Source organism: Mustela erminea, chromosome 2, assembly GCF_009829155.1.
Source record: "Mustela erminea isolate mMusErm1 chromosome 2, mMusErm1.Pri, whole genome shotgun sequence".
NCBI lineage: Eukaryota > Metazoa > Chordata > Mammalia > Carnivora > Mustelidae > Mustela > Mustela erminea.
The window spans coordinates 94,752,983-94,776,469 of NC_045615.1; the positions used below are offsets into that span (position 1 = coordinate 94,752,983).

Here is a 23,487-nt window from a genome sequence, read left to right on the forward strand (position 1 = left end):
ACCCCCAAACTCAGTGGCCTAAAATAACAAACACTTATCCTATTGTAGTTTCTTTCTTTCTTTGTTTCTTTTTGAAGAGTCTATTTATTTATTTGACAGAGAGAGAGAGAAAGAGAGAGAATGCACAAGCAGGGGGAGTGGCATGCCGAGGGACAGAGAGAAGAAGGCTTTCTGCTGAGTGGGGAGCCCAATGTGGGACTCGATCCCAGGACTCTGGGATCATGACCTGAGCCAAAGGCAGATGCTTAACTGACTGAGCCACCAGGCACCCCCCATCACAATTTCTGAGAGTCAAAAACCTAGGCACAGATCAGGGCTTCTCAGAGACTGCAATCAAGGTATTGCTGGGGTCCTGGTCTTCTCAAAGCTCAACTGTAAAAAGCATCAGCTTCAAAGGTCACTCACCTGGAGGGGGGCGGCCTCAAGTCTTTGCAGACTATTATTGGTCAGAGACATCTCTTCCTTACCATGTGGACTCTCCATGGGACCACACACAACATGGCAGTTTGATTCCCCAGAGCAAGGACTAGAGAGAAAGAAAACAGAAAGTGAGAGATGATGAGCAAGACTAAAGTTACAGTCTTTTTGTAATGTAATCTTAAAAGTGATCCATCATCCCTTTTGCCATATTGGATTTGTTTAGAGATGAGGCAGTTATTAGATCCCACCCACACTCAAAAGAACAGGCAAGACTATCAGGAGGCAGGGATCATTAGGACCATCCTAGAGGCTGCCTTCCACTGCACACGACCTAACTTCCATCACTCCAGGACTTAGCCCTGGCTAGCTTAAAATAGGCATGGCATAGGTAGTTCATAAGTTAATTTAAAGAGAACAAAGCTGTGGACACCCCCCCCACACCACCGAGATAAAATAGGTGTTGCCACTGGAGAAATGTTCCCAAGCACCTCCCTTTCTCCCAGCACCAGTGATGTACACTTCTGGGCTGGGCACCCAGAACCCCTGCTGAGCACAGCAGGAAGGTGAGGGTCAGTTCGGGAAACCAGCACGGCATACTTGAAGCATTGCTCCGATGTCCTTGGCCACTGTGTCTCCAATTGCACATTATTTATGGATAGCAAGTAATCGTTTAGTCCTTCACTCAACAAAGATTGATCGAGTGGTTTCTACGTGCCAGGCTCTAAGAAATGCAGTGGTAAAGAAAAGGAAGTCCTGGCTCAAGACTGCACTGTAGTGATTATTTTCCCCTGGGGCTTGGCATGGCTTCTCTATTCATTTTTGCGGAAAAGAGCCAGACTTGACTGCACACTAACTGCTCCATCGTGAAGGTCCTGGGAGGAATATCTGAAAAGCTATTAACTTACAGCAGGAGGGCTGCTCCTTTCCTAACTCCCTTAGTTTCTTCAAGTCTTTGCTTACTTATTTAATAAGGCTTGGCCTGACCATCCTCTTTAATGGTGCGGATGGAGCCCTCCACACCCACTCCCAATTCCCCCTGACCCTCTTCTGCTTCCTTTTTGTCCTCATCACTTATTTTCTTGCAACATCATTTACTTACTACCTCTGCTCCCTAGTGTCCCTGACCCTGTTTGAATCTAAAGTCCCACAAGTTTTGGGATCTTTATTTATTTTCTCTCCGCTGTATCCCCCAAAGCCTGGAACTGTGCTAGGAACCTAGCTGGTGCTCAATAAACATTTGTTGAAGAAATGGACAGAGTCCCTCCAACTCGGGCTTCCTTTCTAGACCCCACTTTGGAGTCTGGGAAATTTTTCATGAAGGAAGAGAGATGCAATGAGAGCGAACTATACTCTTAGTGGCAGGTATTGATTCCAAGGAAGGGAGTTAAGTTTAATCTGTTGGTGGGGCTGAGAGATGAGACGTGATTAGTAAGTAGCAAATTGGTGCGTGATGGGTGTGTGGCCGTCACTTTCTCCCGCTCACTTTTCCATGCTGTCCATCCCCCAAGTGTCTGGTGTTCACTGGGTCAGGGAGTTGTGTACACAGGCTGAGCGGGCAGAGGAATGAGGGCCTGGGGCTACCTGGTGTTTTGCAGTGACTTGTGCCTAATTGGAACCGAATCAGCACCCCCAACCCTTTATCCCCCAAAGACTGGGGAACTGTTGTACTCCCCAGTCAGTTCAGAAAGCTTAATGCTGCAATTTTTCTAGGCCTTACAGATAATAGGAAGTGATTATGGGAAGTGAAACTACTTTGGCTGATCTCCCCTTCTGAGTGTAATTTTGTTCTCACTTCTATCTTACTCACTGTGCTCTTTATGTATGATGGTTTTGAATTAAGCATAATTCTTTAGCTAAACCCTTAACATTCTGATGGGTGGGGAGAAGTTTTACTTCAATTTTGAGCTAAGTTCACATACCCACATCGAGAGGGGGATGGGAGACAGATCTCTACTCTCCTCTGGCAGCTTTAATCTACACGGCGTCAACCTCAGAAGGAAGGAAGGAGTCATCTGCTGTTGTCTCCCCGTCTCCTTCCTTGTCTGCCTAGCCTCAAAGCCTCACTTCTGCTTCTTCCTTCTCTGGCCCAGGCTGTCATTCATTTATTTCAGTTCATCTGTTTTCCCTTGGAAGTGGTGTCAAGTCACAAGCGGATAATAAAGAAATGAAGGAAAAGGGACTTTGAGGCCAAACTTGCTGCCAGTATAATTAACACACCTTAGTGGAATTCTACGTGTTTCTTCTCTAGAACGCCTCCCTTTTTTCTTATAAAATAGGACAGGGGCCAGAAATGAGGCCGACATGTGTCCACTCACCAGAAGAGGGTGGAAACAGAGAAAGACCCTTCCTGTAGTATACATTTGAATGGAAATAAAATCTGAAACTCTGGTTGGTATGTGTTCTCTTTAGGGGGCCGGAAGTGCTAGGGGAAGGTATTAGTGATTATACATAACCGTATCTTTAATCTAAGAGTCTGTAAAATCTAGTGAACTGGAGGCTCACTTAATATTAGTTTCAATTTTTAATTGATATTTATTTATATGCTTTAAGGTGGAATAAGTTCATTAATTTACACTGAATAACTGAATTAACATAAATTGAAGAAAAGCACAGAAGAGAAGGTACAAAAATAAATCACATGTATTATCCATCACTTGAAGATAACTAATATTAACATTTTGTCATACTTCCCTGCAGTCTTTTTTAAAAATGATTGTAACTATCCTGATTACATAACTGTAACTCTATAATTCCTATTACACTGTATCCTCTTGTCTTCTCATAGCATGAAACATTTTTTCCTTTTTTTTTTTTTTTTTTTTAACAAACTTCCTATGAACATTTTTCTCACGGGAGGCAAAATAGTCCAGGAGTCATATTGGGTGTAGTTTACTAACCCAATCCCCAAATCGAAACTAGAAATGAGCATACTCTTTCTATAAAGGCCAGCCGGTAAATGTTTTTGGCTTTGTGAGACATACATCTCTTTTACAACTACTCAGCATTGCCAGACTGGTACAAAGCAGCCAAGAACAATATGTAAACAAATAAATGTGGCTGTGTTCCAATAAAACTTTATTTAAAAAAAAAAGCAAGCCAAACAACAACAACAACAAACAAGCCATGGGCCACGTCTTTGTGTTCATTTTTGTTCTTTTAGATTCTGTGGTGATCACTGTGCTTCCTCAACTAGGATCACTTCCTTAGAAAACATTAGAAGTAAAACTGAAATGAAGAAAAAGCCTCTGAAAAGATATAAGGCTCTCCGAATTGCCAGATTTCTTCTTCCAAGGACATAGCCGTCAGCAATGCGGGATCCTGCCAATTTTGTCACTTTTTTTTCCAGTATTTATTTTACTCATTTCATTCAAAGTCATGTTTAGAAGATAAATTGCTAAGTGGTAAAAAGCAGGCTAAAAATAAAGTGTGAAAAATGTAAAATTTACAGTGAATAAAGAAATCTGTCATTTTGATGGGCAAAAATATGAAATGTCATTATTGTTTTAAACTGCGTAGCCTGGAGGCTGAGCGATCTCCGTATTTGCTGTTCTGTTGCATTTCCTCTTTTATGACATGTCTGCTTATGTCTTTGCTCACTTGGAATCTGATGCCTTAGCTGCTCCATCTAACTATGCTGAAAACGTTTTATTTATTTTTTAATATTTTATTTATTTATTTGACAGGGAGAGATACAGCGAGAGAGGGCACACAAGCAGCCAGAGTGGGAGAGGGAGAAGCAGGCTTTCCACCCAGCAGGGGGCCTGATGTGGGGCTCCATCCCGGGACCCTGGGATCATGACCCCATGGAAAGGCAGACGCTTAATGACTGAGGCACCCAGGTGCCCTGTTGAATAAGTTTTAAAGGAGTCCTCTAGGAACACATAAGGACATTATAAGAGGAATGTTTAAATACATTTTGCAATATAACTAACAATGGCATTTTATGTGACTATTGTCAGTGTTTTGTTTGTTTTATTGTCCTTTTAGGACTGTGAGTGAACTGAATTTCATGGTCTACCTGCCTCTGTTCATAGCCATCTGCAATCATACATCCATGTAAAGTGACTTTTTTATCTTTTTATTTTCCTTCTTCATCGCTCGTTTCCTGTGGCAGCTGTAACACATGCGCACAAACTTAGTGGCTTGAAACAACAGACATTGATTCTATCCCAGTTCCCAAGACCGGAAGTCGGAAATCAATATCCCCGGGGTGGGAATCAAGGTGGTGTCGGGCCACATTCTCTCTGGAGGCTTTATGGAGCCTTTTCCAGCCTCTGGGGCCTCTTGGCATTCCTTGGCTATGGCCACATCACCCCAGTCTTGAAGATGGGCAGCTTCAAATCTCTCTCTGCTCCGCCTTCTACCGCCCTCTCCCGCCCTCTCCTTTGTGTGTTTCAAATCTCCCTCTGCCTCTGCTCTAAGGACACTAGTGGTTGTACTTAGGGCCCACCCTGATCACCCAGATTGCTCTCCCCCGCCAAGATCCTTAAGTGGATCCAAAGCCCCTTCTTTCAACTAAGGGGACAGTTACAGGTTCTAGGGACTGGGGCGTGGCATCTTTGGAGGGAGGCGTTTCCCAGCCAGAGCCATCTCCCATTTATATACCCATTCTTGTCCCTTGCTTAATTAAGCACTTCCACCTACTTCATGTTTTCATCCCATCTACCTTGCAAACATGTATTTATATATTTCTAGCCCCCAAAAATGTGTCATGTGCTTGTTTCTATCTTTTAATATTTTAATTTTTTAAACATACATGGTATTGCGCCATAAAAACCTCTTATTTTCCCTTCAGCATTATATTTTTGAGATCTCTCTGGTTTGTGATTGTAGCTCTCATTCTTGTTTGGCTGCTACATTTTTCTTTTTCTTTTTTTTTTTATTACATTTTTTTCTTTTCTTTTTACAGGAATTTTTTTAAAGATTTTATTTCTTTGACACAGAGAGATCACAAGTAGGCAGAAAGGCAGGCAGAGAGAGAGGGGGAAGCAGGCTCCCTACCAAGTGGAGAGCCCGATGCAGGGCTCGATCCCAGGACCCTGAGATCATGACCTGAGCCAAAGGCAGAGGCTTAACCCACTGAGCCACCCAGGCATCCCTTAAATTACATTTTTTCTTAACCAAATGCACTGTAGACACATGGATGATCTCTGATTCCAGTTGAGCTATACATTTTTTATATCATTACCTTGTTTGGTTTCACAAACATGCTTGGCTTTTATAATAATATGAGCGAATGGTCACCAAGGGTTTACAATGTGCTAGGCATTGCACAAAGCACATTTAAAGCCTTGTCCCATGTAACACATGCAACAGGACTGTTAAAGAGCTTTGCCACTATCACCTTTAAACTTATCAGGGAGCTGAGCCACAGAATAGCCAAGCAACGGGTCCAAAGTCATATAGCCAAGCGACTGGGAATACAGCCTGAAGAAAGCAGTCCCTGTTCCCCAGGAATTCCAGGTCAAATGAAGGAGGACGATATACATTCTGGAAGTCCATGGCAGTGTAGATGTGTGTGTGTGTGTGTGTGTGTGTGTGTGTGTGTGTGTGTGTGCAGGAGGTTTCTTGAATGGGGCCGTGCCCATGAACTAGCTTCCCTCACGGCAGGCGCAATTTGGCTGCGGGTCTGAGATTCGCATTCCTTGCTTTGGTTGCTTCAGCCTCTCTGCCTTGACTCTCTATTCTTTATTCTGAACATAAAGCATCAAAATAATTGCCAATATCTACACATTTGAGCCCCCAAACAGCTCTCAAAATCATTTCTTAATTCTTCCTCAATGAATATTTCTTCTCTTTGTGGTTTTAAAAATGTAATAAATGCCCATTCAGTGCTTATTCTGTCCAGGCAGTGTTCTAAATCCACAAATATTAACTCAAGGTTTTGTTCATCTCAGTGAGGTAGGTATTATTTCTTCTATATTTAGGATAAAAAAATAAAAGCACAGAGAAGTTAAGTAAGTTGCCTGAGATCACACAGGATACATACCTCACAGGAGTTGAGGTTTAATCCTGGCACTCTGTAAATATGAAGCTTTCTTTCTTTCTTTTTTTAAGATTTTATTTATTTATCTAACAGAGAAAGACACAGTGAGAGAGGGAACACAAGCAGGGGGAGCAGCAGAGAGGGGGGTGGGAAGCAGGCTTCCCACTGAGCAGGGAGTCCAATGCAGGGCTCGATCCCAGGACCCTGGGATTATCACCTGAGCTGGAGGCAGATGCTTAACCAACTGAGCCACCCAGATGCTCCAATATGAAGCTTTCAACTGCTACATATGCTGCCTTCCTTCTCTCTGTTCTCTCTTTTTCTCTCTCTCCTTATTCCTTCCCTCTTTTCTTTTCAATTAGCAAATTTCAATTAGCAAATTTCTGTATTAAATCAGTGAAGAAAGCAATTGCCCTTATGCATGGCTGGCGGGAAGGATACTCATAAACCAAAGCAAACAAACAAAACCAACATTTATGATTAATTAAGGAAACTTCAGGATGCTGGGACTCGTTCTTCCCCAGGCAAATCTTAGCATTTTAAAATGAACTCCATTGTAGCACCCACCACATTCTTTTTGGAGCTCTTCTGGAAGTATTTGCATACAGATCTTACCTGTCTTCACATGAGTCAAATTCCAAGTGTTGGGCTCTTTTTTTTTTTTCTTCTATGCTCAGTACTAGTGGCACAGTGAATATACCAGATAAGTATGAGCTGGATCAAAGGATTGTTGGAGTAGCTTCAGTCAGTGCAAAACCTGTGCACTGGTGACTGGTTATCCTTAGGTTCTCAGGTCAGTGCTGGGGCCTGGCCCATGGCTGAGTCAGCATCCAGCTTATTGATGGCGGAGGTGGGGATGCTGGGCCTCACAGTCCAGCAAGAATCTGTAGACACATTTGAGCAAGGCAAGGAATTCATGCTGAGATTTACATAAGGAAGAAAGGCCTATCTGAGATACTGTTCACTGTTCTGGATACTCTTACTTTTTGGGTTTCTTTAAGGATTCTGAGTCCTGGGACGCCTGGGTGGCTCAGTTGGTTAAGCAGCTGCCTTCGGCTCAGATCATGATCCTAGCATCCTGGGATCGAGTCCCACATCGGGCTCCTTGCTCGGCGGGGAGCCTGCTTCTCCCTCTGCCTGCCATTCTGTCTGCCTGTGCTTGCTCTCTCCCCACCTCTCTCTGGTAAAAAAAAAAAAAAAAGGATTCTGAGTCCTTTAGCACGTAAAGCGGGTTGGGCTGAGCTCTGAGAGAATCTGCAATAAGCAGCACAAATTGTTTTGAATCCTGCAAAGCTGGCTGGGGCTAAGAAATTATAGTAATTAGCAACATGGCGATTATTTATTTTCTAGGAGAAAGTAAGTCCTCTTTTAAAAATGATTGATTGATTGATCTGAGAGAGAGAGAGAGCACACAGAGAAAAGGACAGGGAGAAACAGACTCTCTATTGAGCAGGGAGCCCAATGTGGGGCTCGATCCCAGGACACTGGGATCATGACTCGAGTCAAAGGCAGATGCTGAACCGACTGAGCCACCCAGCTGCCCCAGTAGGCCCTCTTAATGCCAGAAAAATAAAGTCAAAACCAAGTTCCCTCTGTGTCTGCAGCCCTGCCTTTTAAAATGGGGGAAATTGCTCAAATGACATCAGTGTGCAGTGCATGAGAGGCAGAACAAGACATGTCGCTGAATTTAAAAAACGCAAGTTTATGCCTTTGAAGTCCAGAAGCCAGGCCGGCCTGAGCCTTGTCACTGCTCTCCTCTGGCCAGCTGCCTTCTCCCATGTCACCGTTTGCGGTAGCTGGCATTCCCTGAGGCCTTGGAAGTATGGCCAGTCTTGGTCTGCTGCCATCATAAGGAATATTCTCTGCAGGCAATTTCTGGAAAACGTCAATTTCCCTCTTTTAGTAAGCAGTTTATGATTCTGTGCTTTGATGTACACAGGAGACAATCCGTGTGTCAGTCGCACAGAGCTTGTGAGAAGGAAAAAGCTGTGTAGACGTTGTTCCTACTTCCATGTGACATTCACCTAACTGTGTCCAGAAAATAACAAATCTCCCAGGAAGAAGAGAGTGCTTTCTACCTCAAAGGAAGCCATCACACCTGCCTGTGAGTGCCTCCACCTCAGCCTCGAAAACTGTCACCGTCTCTAAAAGTGCACTTGTCCTGGCCTAAGGCCGGAGACCTGGGTGTCAGGCTTCCTGAACACCAGAAAGGATGACTCATCCTTTCTTCTCTTTCCTCCACTCCTAGCCTCTTACAGAAATCTACACGACAGCAGATTGTGTCCATAAAGAGCTCAGCTGGGGAGGGACCCCAGAATTCCATGGGGTCCCAAAAGAGTTTACCTTTCATTCACAAAGCATCATTCATTAACATATATGTAAATCTAGCAAAGTCATGGAACCTTCCAGCTCTTTGTTTTTCCTCCTAGATTCCAAGAACTTCTTACTCATCTTGGGCTTCATTGTCCAGGAGAGAGCCTGGCACAAGGTATGCCTTCAGTGGCTATTTGTTTAATGAGTAAATCAGTAAGAAATGCTTTGTTTAATAAATGGAAATGTCTTTGATATATTTGCTGATTATAAAAAGTCTGAAAATTCATGGAAAGAAACAGCAACAAAACAGCAACTCGTAAGTATATAGAAATCTCTAACACAGTATTTTCTTCTAGAGGTAACAACTAGTAGGTCTGAGGTTTATATTCACATACCCACAGAGTATGCCTCACAGAAAGAAACAAGAAAGGAAGGAAGAAAGAAAGAATGTGATAGAAGTTTTTTCTTTTAACATCTTTTTTTTTTTATATGATGTATTGGGCCTCTTTTCAAGGCAGTACATATGGAATTTGTGACAAGGGAAAAAAACCTTGTAGAAAATATTTATGTTGCCATGTGACATTGACCTGGGTCCAGAAAATAACAAATCTCCTAGGAAGATTTTCTTAGTACCTTTGTAAAACTTTGTATGTGTTTAGCAAAATAAAATGAACAAAAGTCACTATTGTTGGACTCTAGATTGTTTCCAGTTCTTACGATGATAAATAATGTTGTAATGAACATCCTTGTTGGTAAACACATTTTTTTCACACTTGTCTGGTTATCTTCTTAGAATACACTCTGGAAGTAGAGCTATGAGGTCAAGAATATATATTCAAATTTTTTATATTTTCAGATCACCCTCCAGATAATCTGAAAATTTAACTAATTTTATTTTTAACAACTAAAAAATTATTACATGACTACTACTAATAAGTAATAAGTTTATTAAAATAATATTTCTAACTCACTGATTCTGTCAAGGTGTTTCCCCATAGCCTCATCAATTCTGAACATTTTCAGTCTTAAGACTTTGCCAAGATGATGGATCTCATTGTTTTGCTTTGCAATCCCATCATTGTTTATGAGACTAAGCATATTTTTATGTTAGTCTTTAGCACTGTTTTCTTCCTTGATTTTCTTGTTTTATATTTCATATATTTCAAATTTCTGGATTGTTCCTTTTTTTTTTTTAAGATTTTATTTATTAATTTGCCAGAGAGAGAGAGCGAGCGCTCACAGCAGGGGGAGTTGTGGGCAGAGGGAGAGTGAGAAGCAGGTTTGCCCGGAGCAGGGAACCTGATGTGGGACTCAGTCCCAGTACCCTGAGATCATAACCTGAGCCGAAGGCAAATGCTTAATGAATGAGCCAACCAGGCGTCCTTGGATTATTCCTTTAAAAAGACCTTGACATCATATTTTTGCCTAAGGAGCTCTAGGCCAACTGATTTTCTATTAGTCATAAGAGGTCTCTGTGAGAGAGATTTGATTTTCTAGGATGGGGCTGCTTTTAGCAGCAAAGTAGACTGAGACATCGTTGGGGGGTGGGTGGGAGTACTATTGTTCACGTCTTTCGGAGGGTTGAGATATAAATCTACGCATGTCACAGTATTCACATTTTGATCCAATCATTCCAAATTCTAGCAAACTTATCTAAGGGAAAAGGAAAGGAGACAAGCATTGATATTCAATCAAGGACATTCATCCTCAGTCATTTATAAAAAAGACATGATTTGAAACAACTCAAACATCTAAAATAGGCAAAGGATTAAGAAAATCTGGTACATATTGTAACCATGACTTTAGGAATGTGACTGGCACCAGGTTAAGAGATACATAGAATCCAATCATATTGATTAAGTAACGGTAAGAATTGTGACCTAGACAGACAGGAAGAATGTATACATACTTGAGGATAAAATCAGGTGACGAACGGAGTGAGAAGTTGAATCTGGGCAAGAGGTCAAGAGGTCAAGAGGTAGGGAGATCTAGAAGAGAGGGATGCATTTCCATCTACTCAAAGTGGGAAGCCTGAACGCAGGGCTGTAGACCATACAGGGAAGAGTCCCCGTTACGATGGTGATTGTGAATGGAGTTGGGCACAGTCATCAGAGACACTGCGGGTTTGCCTGCGTGTCTCCAGCCCTAGATCTGGCATCTCTGCCCGAACTTTCTAACCAACGAGCAATGCCTACTTGCAGCTGTTGTCCGTTGCTTTCTCCAGTCATGGTACCTCCAGCAGAGTTTGCCCGAGGTTTACCAAATCTAAGTCATTTATCGTATCTGTCAGTTTAGGGTCTGTCATCATCAATGTGTTCACACCCCAAACACCCATTCTGGATTCCACCTCATGCTCCTGTTCTCCACCTACTGTCTCTCTGCTCGGAAAAAGTAATCTTTTAAGTAAGTACAAGATTCCATTCGTTATCAACTGTGGCTACAACTATCACAAACTCTCTCAAAACTTGGCAGCTTCCATTAACGACATGATTTTGTTCACAAGTCTGCGATTTGGCAAGGCTGGCAAGAGAGCTCATCTCTCCCTGCTGGGCAGCTTGAAGACCACGAGCGGGATTCATCTGAAATCTTACTGAGATGTCCGGTGCCTGGGCTGGGAAGATAAGAATAGCTGGGAATTAGGTCATTTGGGGTTCCCTGGTCTCTATCCCTTGATCATCTCTCCACATGCTCCTAGCCCACTTTCATATAGATCAGCTGGGCTTCCAGGTCACATGTCCCTAAAGAGAAAGCAGGGCAGAAGCTGTATTGCCTTTTATGATCTAGCCTTGGAAATGACATAACATCACTTCCAATGCGTCCAATCACTAGAAATATTCTCAGAGGTCCCAGAGAGTCAAATGCCCCATTGTAAATAACACTGTGGGATGGGATACATAGTGTTGTGTCTGTCTTTGGAAAACACACTCTACTACAAAAGTCAAGACAGGTTCATGGACTGGCTGGTGTCTTAATGTTTCATTTTAAATTATCCCTATGTACACCAAAGAGTGAAACACCTGCATCGGGCTGCCTGCTTGGTGGGAAGCCTTCTTCTCCCTCTCCCACCCCCTACGTGTACTACCTCTCTTGTTGTGTCTCCGTCAAATAAATAAATCTTTAAAAAAAAATTACTGAAAATGTAGGGTTTCAAGACTCAAGAAGGAGCTCCTTCCACTAAAAAATGTAGTAGTATTTTGACCACTGCATTTTGAAATTCAGTCTTCTGGGGCACTGGGTGTCTCAGTGGGTTAAAGCCTCTGCCTTCAGCTCAGGTCATGATTCCAGGGGAGCCTGCTTCCCTTCCTCTCTCTCTGCCTACCTCTGACTACTTGTGATCTCTGTCTGTCAAATAAATATATAAAATCTTAAAAAAAATTAAAAAAAGAAATTCAGTCTTCTTAGATTGCTATCAAAGAACAGATGAAATGGGACTGGTCCCTAAAGGAGGTTTTTTTTTTTTTTTTTTTTTTTTAAAGATCTTATTTATTTATTTGACAGAGAGAGAGAGATCACAAGTAGGCTGAGAGGCAGGCAGAGAGAGGGGGGAAGCAGGCTCCCTGGTGAACAGAGAGCCCAATGTGGGGCTCGATCCCAGGACCCTGGGATCTGACCTGAGCCGAAGGCAGAGGCTTAACCCACTGAGCCTCCCAGGTGCCCCGCTAAAGGAAGTTTTAAGTGGAGGGCTTTATGGGCACTTTTCCTCAACCCTGAATGTTTGAGATAAACTTTGCTGTGCATTACCATCAGAGCAGTCCATTAGCGGCTTGTCATCAGGTTGCTGAGTCCCAGGCAGCTTTGCCTTTCTTGTCTTTCTTTTTGCCCTGTCTGGATCATCAGTACCACTCTTAGAAAGCGGAAGAAGCTAAATGCCATCCTTCTGGAGTGCCTGGGTGCCTCAGTCAGCTAACCATCTGCCTTTGGCTCAGGTCATGATCCTGGAGTCCCGGGATCAAGTCCCCATCCGGTTCCCTGCTCAGCAGAGAGCTTGCTTCTCTCTCTGCCCCTCACCCCACTTGTGCTGTCTCTCTCTCAAATAAAAAAATAAATACATTCTTTAAAAAGATAAATGTCATCCATTCCTAAACTGAGAAGGATGCTGCCCCAATGTGGGGACAAGTTACCACTGAGAACTTGCAAGTTACTTCATCTGAATTTCTGTTTCCTTCAAAAGGGTGCTGTCTATAGTATTACTTGGGAGGTATTTCTGACCATTCTTGAATACTGAATACAGTTGTATTTCTGAGCGACTTGTTATGGTTTATGTATGGACAATGTGAATTGCCTAATGGCACAGGTGTCCCTTTCTTTATAAGCTAAGACCAATTTGTGATCTCCTCTGGCAATTGTTTGCATGTTTTTGGTATATTTTAATTTTTATCATTATTATTTAAAATTTTAAAAACTCATTTTAACAAGGTTTTAATTTGAATTCTAGTTCGTTAACATACAGTGTTATATTAGTTTCAGGTGTACAGATATGCTAATTCCATACTGTTCTATAGCGCCCTGCTGTTCGCCATAAGTGTGCTCCTTCTTTCCTTTCCTTTCCTTTCCATTCTTCTTTCATTTTTAAAAAAGATTTATTTAGGGGCCCCTGGGTGGCTCAGTGGGTTAAAGCCGCTGCCTTAGGCTCAGGTCATGATCCCAGGATTCTGGGATGGAGCCCCACATCGGGCTCTCTGCTCAGCGGGGAGCCTGCTTCCTCCTCTCTCCTCTCTCTGCCTGCCTCTCTGCCTGCTTGTGATCTCTCGCTGTCAAATAAATAAATAAAATCTTTAAAAAATAAATAAATAAAATAAAAAAGATTTAGTTATTTCAGAGAGAGAGTGAGCATGCGTGGGAGGGGCAGAGGAAGGAGAGAGAGTCTCAAGACCACTCCGCCCTGACGTGGGGCTCGACCCCACAACCATGAGATGAAGACCTGAGCTGAAATCGAGAGTCAGACACCCAATCAACTACACAACCCAGGTGCCCCATGACAAGTGTGCTCCTTAATCCCCATCACCTGTTTAACCCATCTCCCCACCTTCCCTCTGGTAACCATCAGTTTGTCTCTGTAGCTAAGGGTCTGTTTCTTGTTTTCTCCCCCGCCTTATTTCTTTCCCCTTTGCCTGTTTCCTAAATTCCCCCATATGAGTAAAATCATTTGGTATCTGTGTTTCCCTGATTTATTTCGCTTAGCATCAGGCTCTCCAGCTCCATCCATGTCATTGCAAACGGCAAGATTTCCTTCTTTTTATGGCTGAATAATATTCCAGTGTGTGTGTGTGTGTGTGTGTGTGTGTACCACTTCTTTATCAATTCAGTGAATACTTGGGGTGCTTCCATATCTTGGCTATTGTAAACAATGCTGTAATAAAGATAGGGGTACACGTATCCCTTTGAATTGGCGTTCTTATATTCTGTCAGTAGTACACCCAGTAGTGTGATTGTTGGATTGTAAGGTTCTTCTGTTTTCAACTTCTTGAGGAAGCTCCATACTGTTTTTTCCAGAGTGGCTGCACCAGTTTGCATTCCCACCAACAGTGCAAAAGGGTTTCCCTTTCTCCACATCCTCTCCGCATCTATTGTCTCTTGTATTGCTGATTTTAGCCATTCTGACAGGTGTGTTGGTATATTTTTAATTTTGAGTTTCATCCTTAACTCCATCCTTTGTCCTTGGACAAGCTATGAAGGTTTTTTTCTTTATCCCTATTTTTCTTCTTTTTCATTTATATTTTTGGTTCACTAAATATAATTTTTTCATTACAAAAGAAATCATTTATCAAAAATGAAAGAAATAAAAAAACATAAAGAAAAATTAAAATCACTCATAATTTTGCTAATCATGATAAATTTGTTAAGAGTTGGATGTGTATCTGTGTAAATTTGGGTTTTTTAAAAAAATAAATGGTTTCTGTTATTTAGCAAGCTATCGTGTATCTTTTCCACTTATTTTCTGATCTCTTGCTACAGTTTGTGAATCTCTTTCAGTGCTCTGAAATCCTTTCTGGACCAACACATACTATACATGATAGACAAACTAACAGACATGTCTCCCCAGTCTGCCATAAGGATCAGATAAGGTAACAACAACAAGTTTTATGTAAGCTGTGAATCAGGGCAACTCATGAGAGGTAATCTATCCTGGTTTCTGTTTGCTGCAGTATTTGGTGTATTTATATATTTATGATTAAATTTATATATTTATAATTAAATATATTTATAAATAAACTTATAATTTATAACTAAATTATAATATTTATATATTTATAATCAAATATATATTTATATTTACAATTAAATTCATTTATAATTAAATAAATATTGGTATACAGAATTAAATATTTAGAATTAATATATAATATATTTATTATTAAATAAATTTATAATTAAATAGATATCGATAGTTTTAATACTTTATAATTATAATTTGTAATTATATGTTTTAATTAAATATTTATAATTAAATAAATTTATATTTACAATTAAATAAATATTGATAGTTTTAATTATATGTGAACTCTGTGCTCCCATTCCAGCAAAAACAAAACATGTCAAAATTTGGAAAACCATCTCTTTCTCAGCAATTCCCTCCTTACAACCACCCATCTAAACTAAAGTGGTTACAGGGTAATGATCCTTGTTGACTGTAGTTGCCAAGGTTACAACTCTTTAAGGCAGTTATTTATTTATTTATTTATTTTTAAAATATTTTATTTATTTAACAGAGAGAGAGAGACAGAGAGAGATCACAAGTAGGCAGAGAGGCAGGCCGAGAGAGAGGGGGAAGCAGGCTCCCCGCTGAGCAGAGAGCCCAATGTGGGGCTCGATCCCAGGACCCTGAGACCATGACCCGAGCCGAAGGCAGAGGTTTTACCCACTGAGCCACCCAGGCGCCCCAAAGGCAGTTATTTAAAGTAAACCTACATCTTAAACATGCAACTTAATGCTGGTGCTTTAATCTCTTCCTTTTGCTTTTCCATACTCCCTCCATTTTCTGCTGAGGAACTTTGGCAAAAATTATGAACTGCTTCTCCCCCTTTCTATGCCCAGTTGTATACCCCTGATCCCCTTTCCATCCTAAGACTCATTCCCACTGGGTCTGCTTTCAGATTGAGAGGGATCTGATCACCATATCTACCCCTTTCCTTCTTCTACCTCAGGTGACCAAATAGATTGTAATAGAAAATTACTGAGGGGCACATGGGTAGCTCAGTCCTTAAGCATCTGCCTTCAGCTCAGGTCGTGATCCTGGGGTCCTGGGATCGAGTCCTGCATAGGGCACCCTGCTTGGTGGGAAGCCTGCTTCTCCCTCTCCCACTTCCCCCACGTGTGCTCCCTCTATCACTTTGTCTCTGTCAAATAAATAAATAAATCTTTCAAAAAAGGTTACACATCTCAGATCTTCTGTGCTTTTGTTCTATTTCTCGTATAAAATGTTTCATCTTTTTTTTTTTTTAAATAGTTCTCATAGTAGTTCCTATCTTTTATGGTATTAATAAGTATTAATTTTCTTTTGGTAATTTTTGCCTGATAAATATTTTTTATTCTTGTTTTTTCTTTTATGCTTGGTTATCAACGTTTCGTATTAAATTTGTATCTCTTGAAAATAACATAGCACTAGATTTGAGGACTTTCAACTTTAATTTGTACTTACCGTATTACTGATAAATGTGGATTTGTTTTCACTATACTATTACTATGCTTTCTCTTTGCTTCTAATTTTGTTTTCTGCTTTCTGTTGGATCAAGTTTTCTTCATTCAGTTTTTTCTTCTGCATCAGTGGAAGCTATACAGTTTTCGTTCTATGCCTCTAGGGGTCATCCTTGAATTATTAATGCATATATCAACTTTTTCTGCCCTTATAAATTCTGCACTTCCCTTTGGGGCAGATTTTATTTCCCAAGGATCGTCACAATGTTATCTCCCATTGCATCAAGAGTTGAAATCTCTTTCTCCACCACCTGGAGTCTGGGTAGGAAGGCTCTATGATAACTTTGAGTAATAGAATATGGCAAAAGCAACACACACGCCTGTTCAGGTGTAGCTCTTACTGGTCGAAGAGCTTCTGTTCCTGCTTCCTCAAAGCCAGCCACCATGTAAGTGCAACTAGCCCAAGACTATTAGTCCGTGAGAAGACCTGGCTGTGTGAAGAGGCCCTGGAGGAGGAGACATAGTATAGGGCCAGAGGGCAAGGAGCATTGACGCACCAGGAGGGAAGGGAAGGAAGCATCTGGAAGTGGAGACTGTAGCCATAGCCACTCCAAGAAACGGCACATGGACCAGAGACAAAGCTCCCAGCTAAGCCTTTCCTGAGGCCTTATCCTACAAAATCCTGAGTAAAATAAGAGGAATCTTTTTAAGGTTGCTGAATTTTGAGAAAATTTATTATACAATAGACAACTGGCATTCTCCCACTCCATTGTTGATACCATAGGGAATTTTAGTTCTGGTTTTATATAAAACTTCTTAAAAATGAGCACTTTTTAAAGATAGTAAGATTCAGCAATTTATTTAATTTAACCTTTTTATTCTTTTTTTTTTTTTTTAAGATTTTATTTATTTATTTGACAGGCAGAGATCACAAGTAGGCAGAGAGGCAGGCAGAGAGAGAAGAGGAAGCAGGCTCCCTGCTGAGCAGAGAGCCCGATGCGGGGCTCGATCCCAGGACCCTGAGATCATGACCTGAGCCGAAGGCAGAGGCTTTAACCCACTGAGCCACCCAGGCACCCCTAACCTTTTTATTCTAAGATCACTGTAGATTCACACCTGACTATAGCAATAGATCCTGTATATCCTTTGCCCAGTTTTCCTCAATGGTAACATCTTGCCAAACTAGAGTACAACGTACAACCAGGAAGTTGTCATTGATACGGTCAAGATACAGAACAATTCCATTGCCATCAGGATAATGTTTGCTCTCTTTTTATAGCTGTACCCACTTCTCCCACTCCCACCTACCTCCTTTAACCCCTGGAAGCCACTCACCTCTTATCCATGTTTATAATTGTGTCGTTTCTAGAATGTTATGTAAATGGAATCATTCAATATATAACCTGACAGGACTGGCTTTTTTCACTTAACACCATTCTGCAGAGACTCAGCCAGGGTGTTGCACGTCTCAATTGCTCATTTGTTTTTGTAGTTCAGTGGTGTTCCACGGTGTGGAAATGCCATAGTTGGTTTAGCCATTCATGCACTGAAGGGCAACCAGGCTGCTCTCAGTGTTTGCTTATCTGGAAAACAGTTTCTGTGAACACTTATGTATAGGTCCTTGTGTGAACATAAGTCTTGATTCCTCTGGGATACATGGTCAGGAATGTAATTGCTGGTTCACAGGATATCTACAGGTTTAAGTTTTGAAGAAACTGTCAACTGTTTTTCAGAGTGGATGTGTCATTTTACATTCCCACCAACAATGTGTGAATGGTAAGTTTCTCTATATCCTCACCATCATTTGTTGTGCTGCTATTTTATTATTTTTTATTTTAGTCATTCTCATAGGTATGTACACACACCCCACTGTGGTTTTAATTTGCATTTCCTCAAGGGTTAATGATGTTGAACATCTTTTCATGGGCTTATCTAACATCTGTCTCTCTTTTTCAGCAAAACGACTCTTCACGTCTTTGCCCATGTTTATTTGGAATGTTTGTTTTCTCTTGTTGGGTTTTGAGAGTTATCTATGCTAATATTTTGTCAAGGACTGTTGTATTTGTATTTATCAGGGATACTGGTCTTTAGTTTTTATTGTCATTTTTGTTGTTGTTTTGTATTCTCTTTGGTTTTGATATCAGAGTGATACTGGCTAAAGAAGATGAACTGGCAGATGTTCCATCCTGGCTTTCTGTTCTGATGGGGAGGAGATTATATAACATTTGTGTTAATTCTTCTTTAAATGGTTTGTAAGAATTTCTGTGAAATCCTCTTAGTCTAGAGATTTCTTTTATGGGAAGATATTTTTATTCTCAGATTCAGTTTTCTTAATACACACAGGGTTATTCAAATGATCTATTTCATGTACACTGAATTGTGGTAATTTGTGTTTGTGGAGAAATTGGTTCATTTCACCTAAGTTGTCAGATTTATATGTGTACAGTTGTTGGTAGTGTTCCTTCATTACGTTTCAGGTATCTGGAGGATCAGTAGTGAAAACCTTTGTTCATTCTTAATGTTGGTAATGAGCAGAGAGCCTGATGTGGGGCTTGAAACCAGGACCCTGAGATCATGACCTGAGCTGAAGGCAGAGACTTAAAGCACTGCGCCACACAGTCACCTTAGAGATTTTTCCTATCTTTTCAATTTTTTGGATCTTTTCAAAGAACCAGGTCTTTGCTTCAGTGATTTACTATATTGTTTTCTATTTCCAGTGTCAATTGATTTTTGTTTTAATATTTTTTGTTTTTTTAATTAATTATTTTTGTTAACATATAATGTTTTATTTGCCCCAGGGGTACAGGTCTGTGATGCATCAGGCTTACACACTTCACAGCTCTCACCATATCACATACCCTCCCCAATGTGATAACCCAACCACCCTCTCCATATCCTCCTCCCCAGCACCCCTCACTTTGTTTTCTGAGATTAAGAGTCTCTTATGGTTTGTCTCCCTCCTGATCCCATCTTGTTTCATTTTTTCCTTCGCTACCCCCCAAAACTCCCACTCTGCCTTTCAAATTCCTCATATCAGGGAGATCATATGATAATTGTCTTTCTCTGACTGACTTATTTTGCTAAGCATAATACCCTCTAGTTCCTTCAACGTTGTTGCAAATGGCAAGATTTCATTTCTTTTGTTGGCTGCGTAGTATTCCATTGTATATATATACCATATCTTCTTTATCCATTCATCTGTTGGATATCTAGGTTCTTTCCATAGTTTGGCTATTGTGGACATTGCTGCTATAAACATTTGGGTGCACGTGCCCCTTCAGATCACTACGTTTGTATCTTTAGGGTAAATACCCAGTAGTGCGATTGCTGGGTCATAAGGTAGCTCTATTTTCAACTTTTTGAGGAACCTCCATGCTGTTTTCCAGAGTGGTTGCACCAGCTTGCATTCCCACCAACAGTGTAGGAGGGTTCCCCTTTCTCCGCATCCTCGCCAGCATCTGTCATTTCCTGACTTGTTAATTTTAGCCATTCTGACTGGTGTGAGGTGGCATCTCATTGTGGTTTTGATTTGTATTTCCCTGATGCCGAGTGATGTGGAGCACTTTTTCTTGCGTCTGTTGGCCCTCTGCATGTCTTCTTTGCAGAAATGTCTGTTCATGTCCTTTGCCCATTTCTTGATTGGATTATTTGTTGATTGGATTGGATTATTTGTTTTTCAGGTGTTTGGATATTAGCCCTTTATCTGATATGTCATTTGCAAATATCTTCTCCCATTCTGTCAGTTGTCTTTTGGTTTTGTTGACTGTTTCCTTTGCTGTGCAAAAGCTTTTGATCTTGATGAAGTCCCAATAGTTCATTTTTGCCTTTGCTTCCCTTGCCTTTGGTGATATTTCTAGGAAGAATTTGCTGTGGCTGAGGTCGAAGAAATTGCTGCCTGTGTTCTCCTCAGGGATTTTGATGGATTCTTGTCTCACATTGAAGTCTTTCATTCATTTTGAGTCTATTTTTGTGTGTGGTGTAAGGAAATGGTCCAGTTTCATTTTTCTGCATGTGGCTGTCCAATATTCACAAAACCATTTGTTGAAGAGACTGTCTTTTTCCCACTGGACATTCTTTCCTGTTTTGTCAAAGATTAGTTGACCATAGAGTTGAGGGTCTATTTATGGGCTTTCTATTCTGTTCCATTGATCTATGTGTCTGTTTTTGTGCCAGTACCAAACTGTCTTGATGATGACAGCTTTGTAATAGAGTTTGAAGTCTAGAATTGTGATGCCACCAACTTTGGCTTTCTTTTTCAACAATCCTCTGCCTTTTCAGGGTCTTTTCTGGTTCCATATAAATTTTGGATTATTTGTTCCATTTCTTTGAAAAAAGTTGATGGTATTTTGATAGGGATTGCATTAAATGTATAGATTGCTTTAGATAGCATAGACATTTCACCATATTTGTTCTTCCAATCCATGAGCATGGAACATTTTTCCATTTCTTTATGTCTTCCTCAATTTCTTTCATGACTACCTTATAGTTATCTGAGTATAGATTCTTTGCCTTTTTGGTTAGGTTTATTCCTAGGTATCTTATGGTTTTGGGTGCAACTGTAAATGGGATTGACTCCTTCATTTCTCTTTCTTCTGTCTTGTTGTTGGTGTATAGAAATGAAACTGATTTCTGTGCATTGATTTTATATCCTGACACTTTACTGAATTCCTATATGAATTCTAGCAGTTTTGGAGTGGAGTCTTTTGGGTTTTCCACATAAAGTATCATATCATCTGCAAAGAGTGAGAGTTTGACTTCTTTGCTGATTTGGATGCCTTCAATTTCTTTTTGTTGTCTGATTGCTGAGGCTAGGACTTCTAGTATTATGTTGAATAGCAGTGGTGATAGTCAACATCCCTGCCGTGTTTCTGACCTTAGCGGAAAAGCTCTCTGTTTTTCTCCTTTGAGAATGATATTTGCTGTGGGTTTTTCACAGATAGCTTTGATGATATTGAGGAATGTACCGTCTGTCCCTACACTTTGAAGAGTTTTGATCAAGAAAGGATGCTGTACTTTGTCAAATGCTTTTTCAGCATCTATTGAGAGTATCATATGGTTCTTATTCTTTTATTAATATATTTTATCACACTGATTGATTTGAGGTTGTTGAACCAACCTTGCAGCCCAGGAATGAATCCCACTTGGTCATGGTGAATAATCCTTTTAATGTACTATTGGATCCTATTGGCTAGTATTTTGGTGAGAATTTTTGCATCTGTGTTCATCAAGGATATGGGTCTGTAATTCTCTTTTTTGATGGGGTCTTTGGTTTTGGGATCAAGGCAATGCTGACCTCATAGAATGAGTTTGGAAGTTTTCCTTCCATTTCTATTTTTTTGGAACAGTTTCAGGAGAATAGGAATTCATTCTTCTTTAAATGTTTGGTAGAATTCCCCTGGGAAGTCATCTGGCCCTGGGCTCTTGTTTGTTGGGTGATTTGTGATGACTGCTTCAATCTCCTTCCTGGTTATGGGTCTGTTCAGGTTTTCTATTTCTTCCTGGTTCTATTTCTTCCTTTCAGTTGTGGTAGTTTATATGTCTCTAGGAATGCATCCATTTCTTCCAGATTGTCAAACTTGCTGGCGTATAGTTGCTCATAATATGTTCATATAACTGTATTTCTTTGGTGTTGGTTGTGATCACTCCTCTTTCATTCATGATTCTGTTTATTTGGGTCCTTTCTCTTTTCTTTTTGATAAGTCTTGCCAGGGGTTTATCAATCTTATTAATTCTTTCAAAGAACCAGCTCCTAGTTTTGTTGATTTGTTCTATTGTTTTTTTTTGTTGTTGTTGTTGCTTGTTTGTTTCTATTTCATTGATTTCTGCTCTGATCTTTATGATTTCTCTTCTCCTGCTGGGTTTAGGCTTTCTTTGCTGTTCTTTCTCCAGCTCCTTTAGTTGTAGGGTTAGGTTGTGTACTTGAGACCTTTCTTGTTTCTTGAGAAAGGCTTGTATGGCTATGTACTTTCCTCTCAGGACTGCCTTTGCTGTGTCCCACAGATTTTGAACGTTGTGTTTTCATTATCATTTGTTTCCATGAATTTTTTCAATTCTTCTTTAATTTTCTTGTTGACCCATTCATTCTTTAGTAGGATGCTCTTTGACCTCAATGTATTTGAGTTCGTTCCAACTTTCCTCTTGTGATTGAGTTCTAGCTCCAGAGCATTGTCATCTGAAAATATGCAGAGAATGATCCCAATTTTTTGGTACTAGTTGAGACCTGATTTGTGATTCAGGATGTGATCTATTCTGGAGAATGTTCCATGTACACTAGAGAAGAATGTGTATTCTATTGTTTTGAGATGGAATGTTCTGAATATATCTGTGATGTCCATCTGGTCCAGTGTGTCCTTTAAGGCCTTTATTTCCTTGTTGATCTTTTGCTTGGATGATCTGTCCATTTCAGTGGGGGTGGGGGTGTTAAAGTCCCCTACTATATTGTATTATTGTTGATGTGTTTCTTTGATTTTGTTATTAGTTGGTTCATGTAGTTGGTTGCTCCGATGTTAGGGGCATAGATATTTAAAATTGTTAGATCTTCTTGTTGGACAGACCCTTTGAGTATGATATAGTGTCCTTCCTCAACTCTTATTATAGTCTTTGGCTTAAAATCTAATTGTTCTGATATAAGGATTGCCACCCCAGCTTTCTTTTGATGTCCATTAGCATAGTAAATTGTTTTCCACCCCCTCCCACTTTAAATCTGGAGGTGTCTTTGGGTCTAAAATGAGTTTCTTGTAGACAGCATATTGATGGTTCCTGTTTTTATATCCATTCTGATATGCTGTGTCTTTTGATTGGGGCATTTAGCCCATTTACATTCAGGGTAACTCTTGAGAGATATGAATTTAGTGCTATTGCATTGCCTATAAGGTGACTGTTACTGTATATTGTCTCTGCTCCTTTCTAGTCTACTACTTTTAGACTCTCTCTTTGCTTAGAGGACCCCTTTCAATATTTCCTGTAGGGCTGGTTTAGTGTTTGCAAATTCTTTTAATTTTTGTTTGTCCTGGAAGCTTTTTTATTTCTCCTATATTCAATGATAGCTTAGCTGGATACAGTATTCTTAACTGCATATTTTTCCCATTTAGTGCTCTGAATATATCATGTCAGTTCTTTCTGGCCTGTCAGGT

At 40.4% G+C, this 23,487-nt stretch overlaps 1 protein-coding gene across 1 annotated transcript in view; it reads right to left on the reverse strand.

Annotated features, from left to right (window-relative positions):
* Nucleotides 1-431: 431 nt before the first annotated feature.
* RNF150 (ring finger protein 150) overlaps nucleotides 432-23,487 on the reverse strand; it is a 306,711-nt gene continuing 283,655 nt past the window's right edge. Inside the window, exon 7 of the mRNA XM_032333473.1 lies at nucleotides 432-526. Coding sequence (XP_032189364.1) covers nucleotides 447-526 — 80 coding nt within the window. The 3' untranslated portion in view covers nucleotides 432-446. The remainder of the gene's footprint in view (nucleotides 527-23,487) is intronic.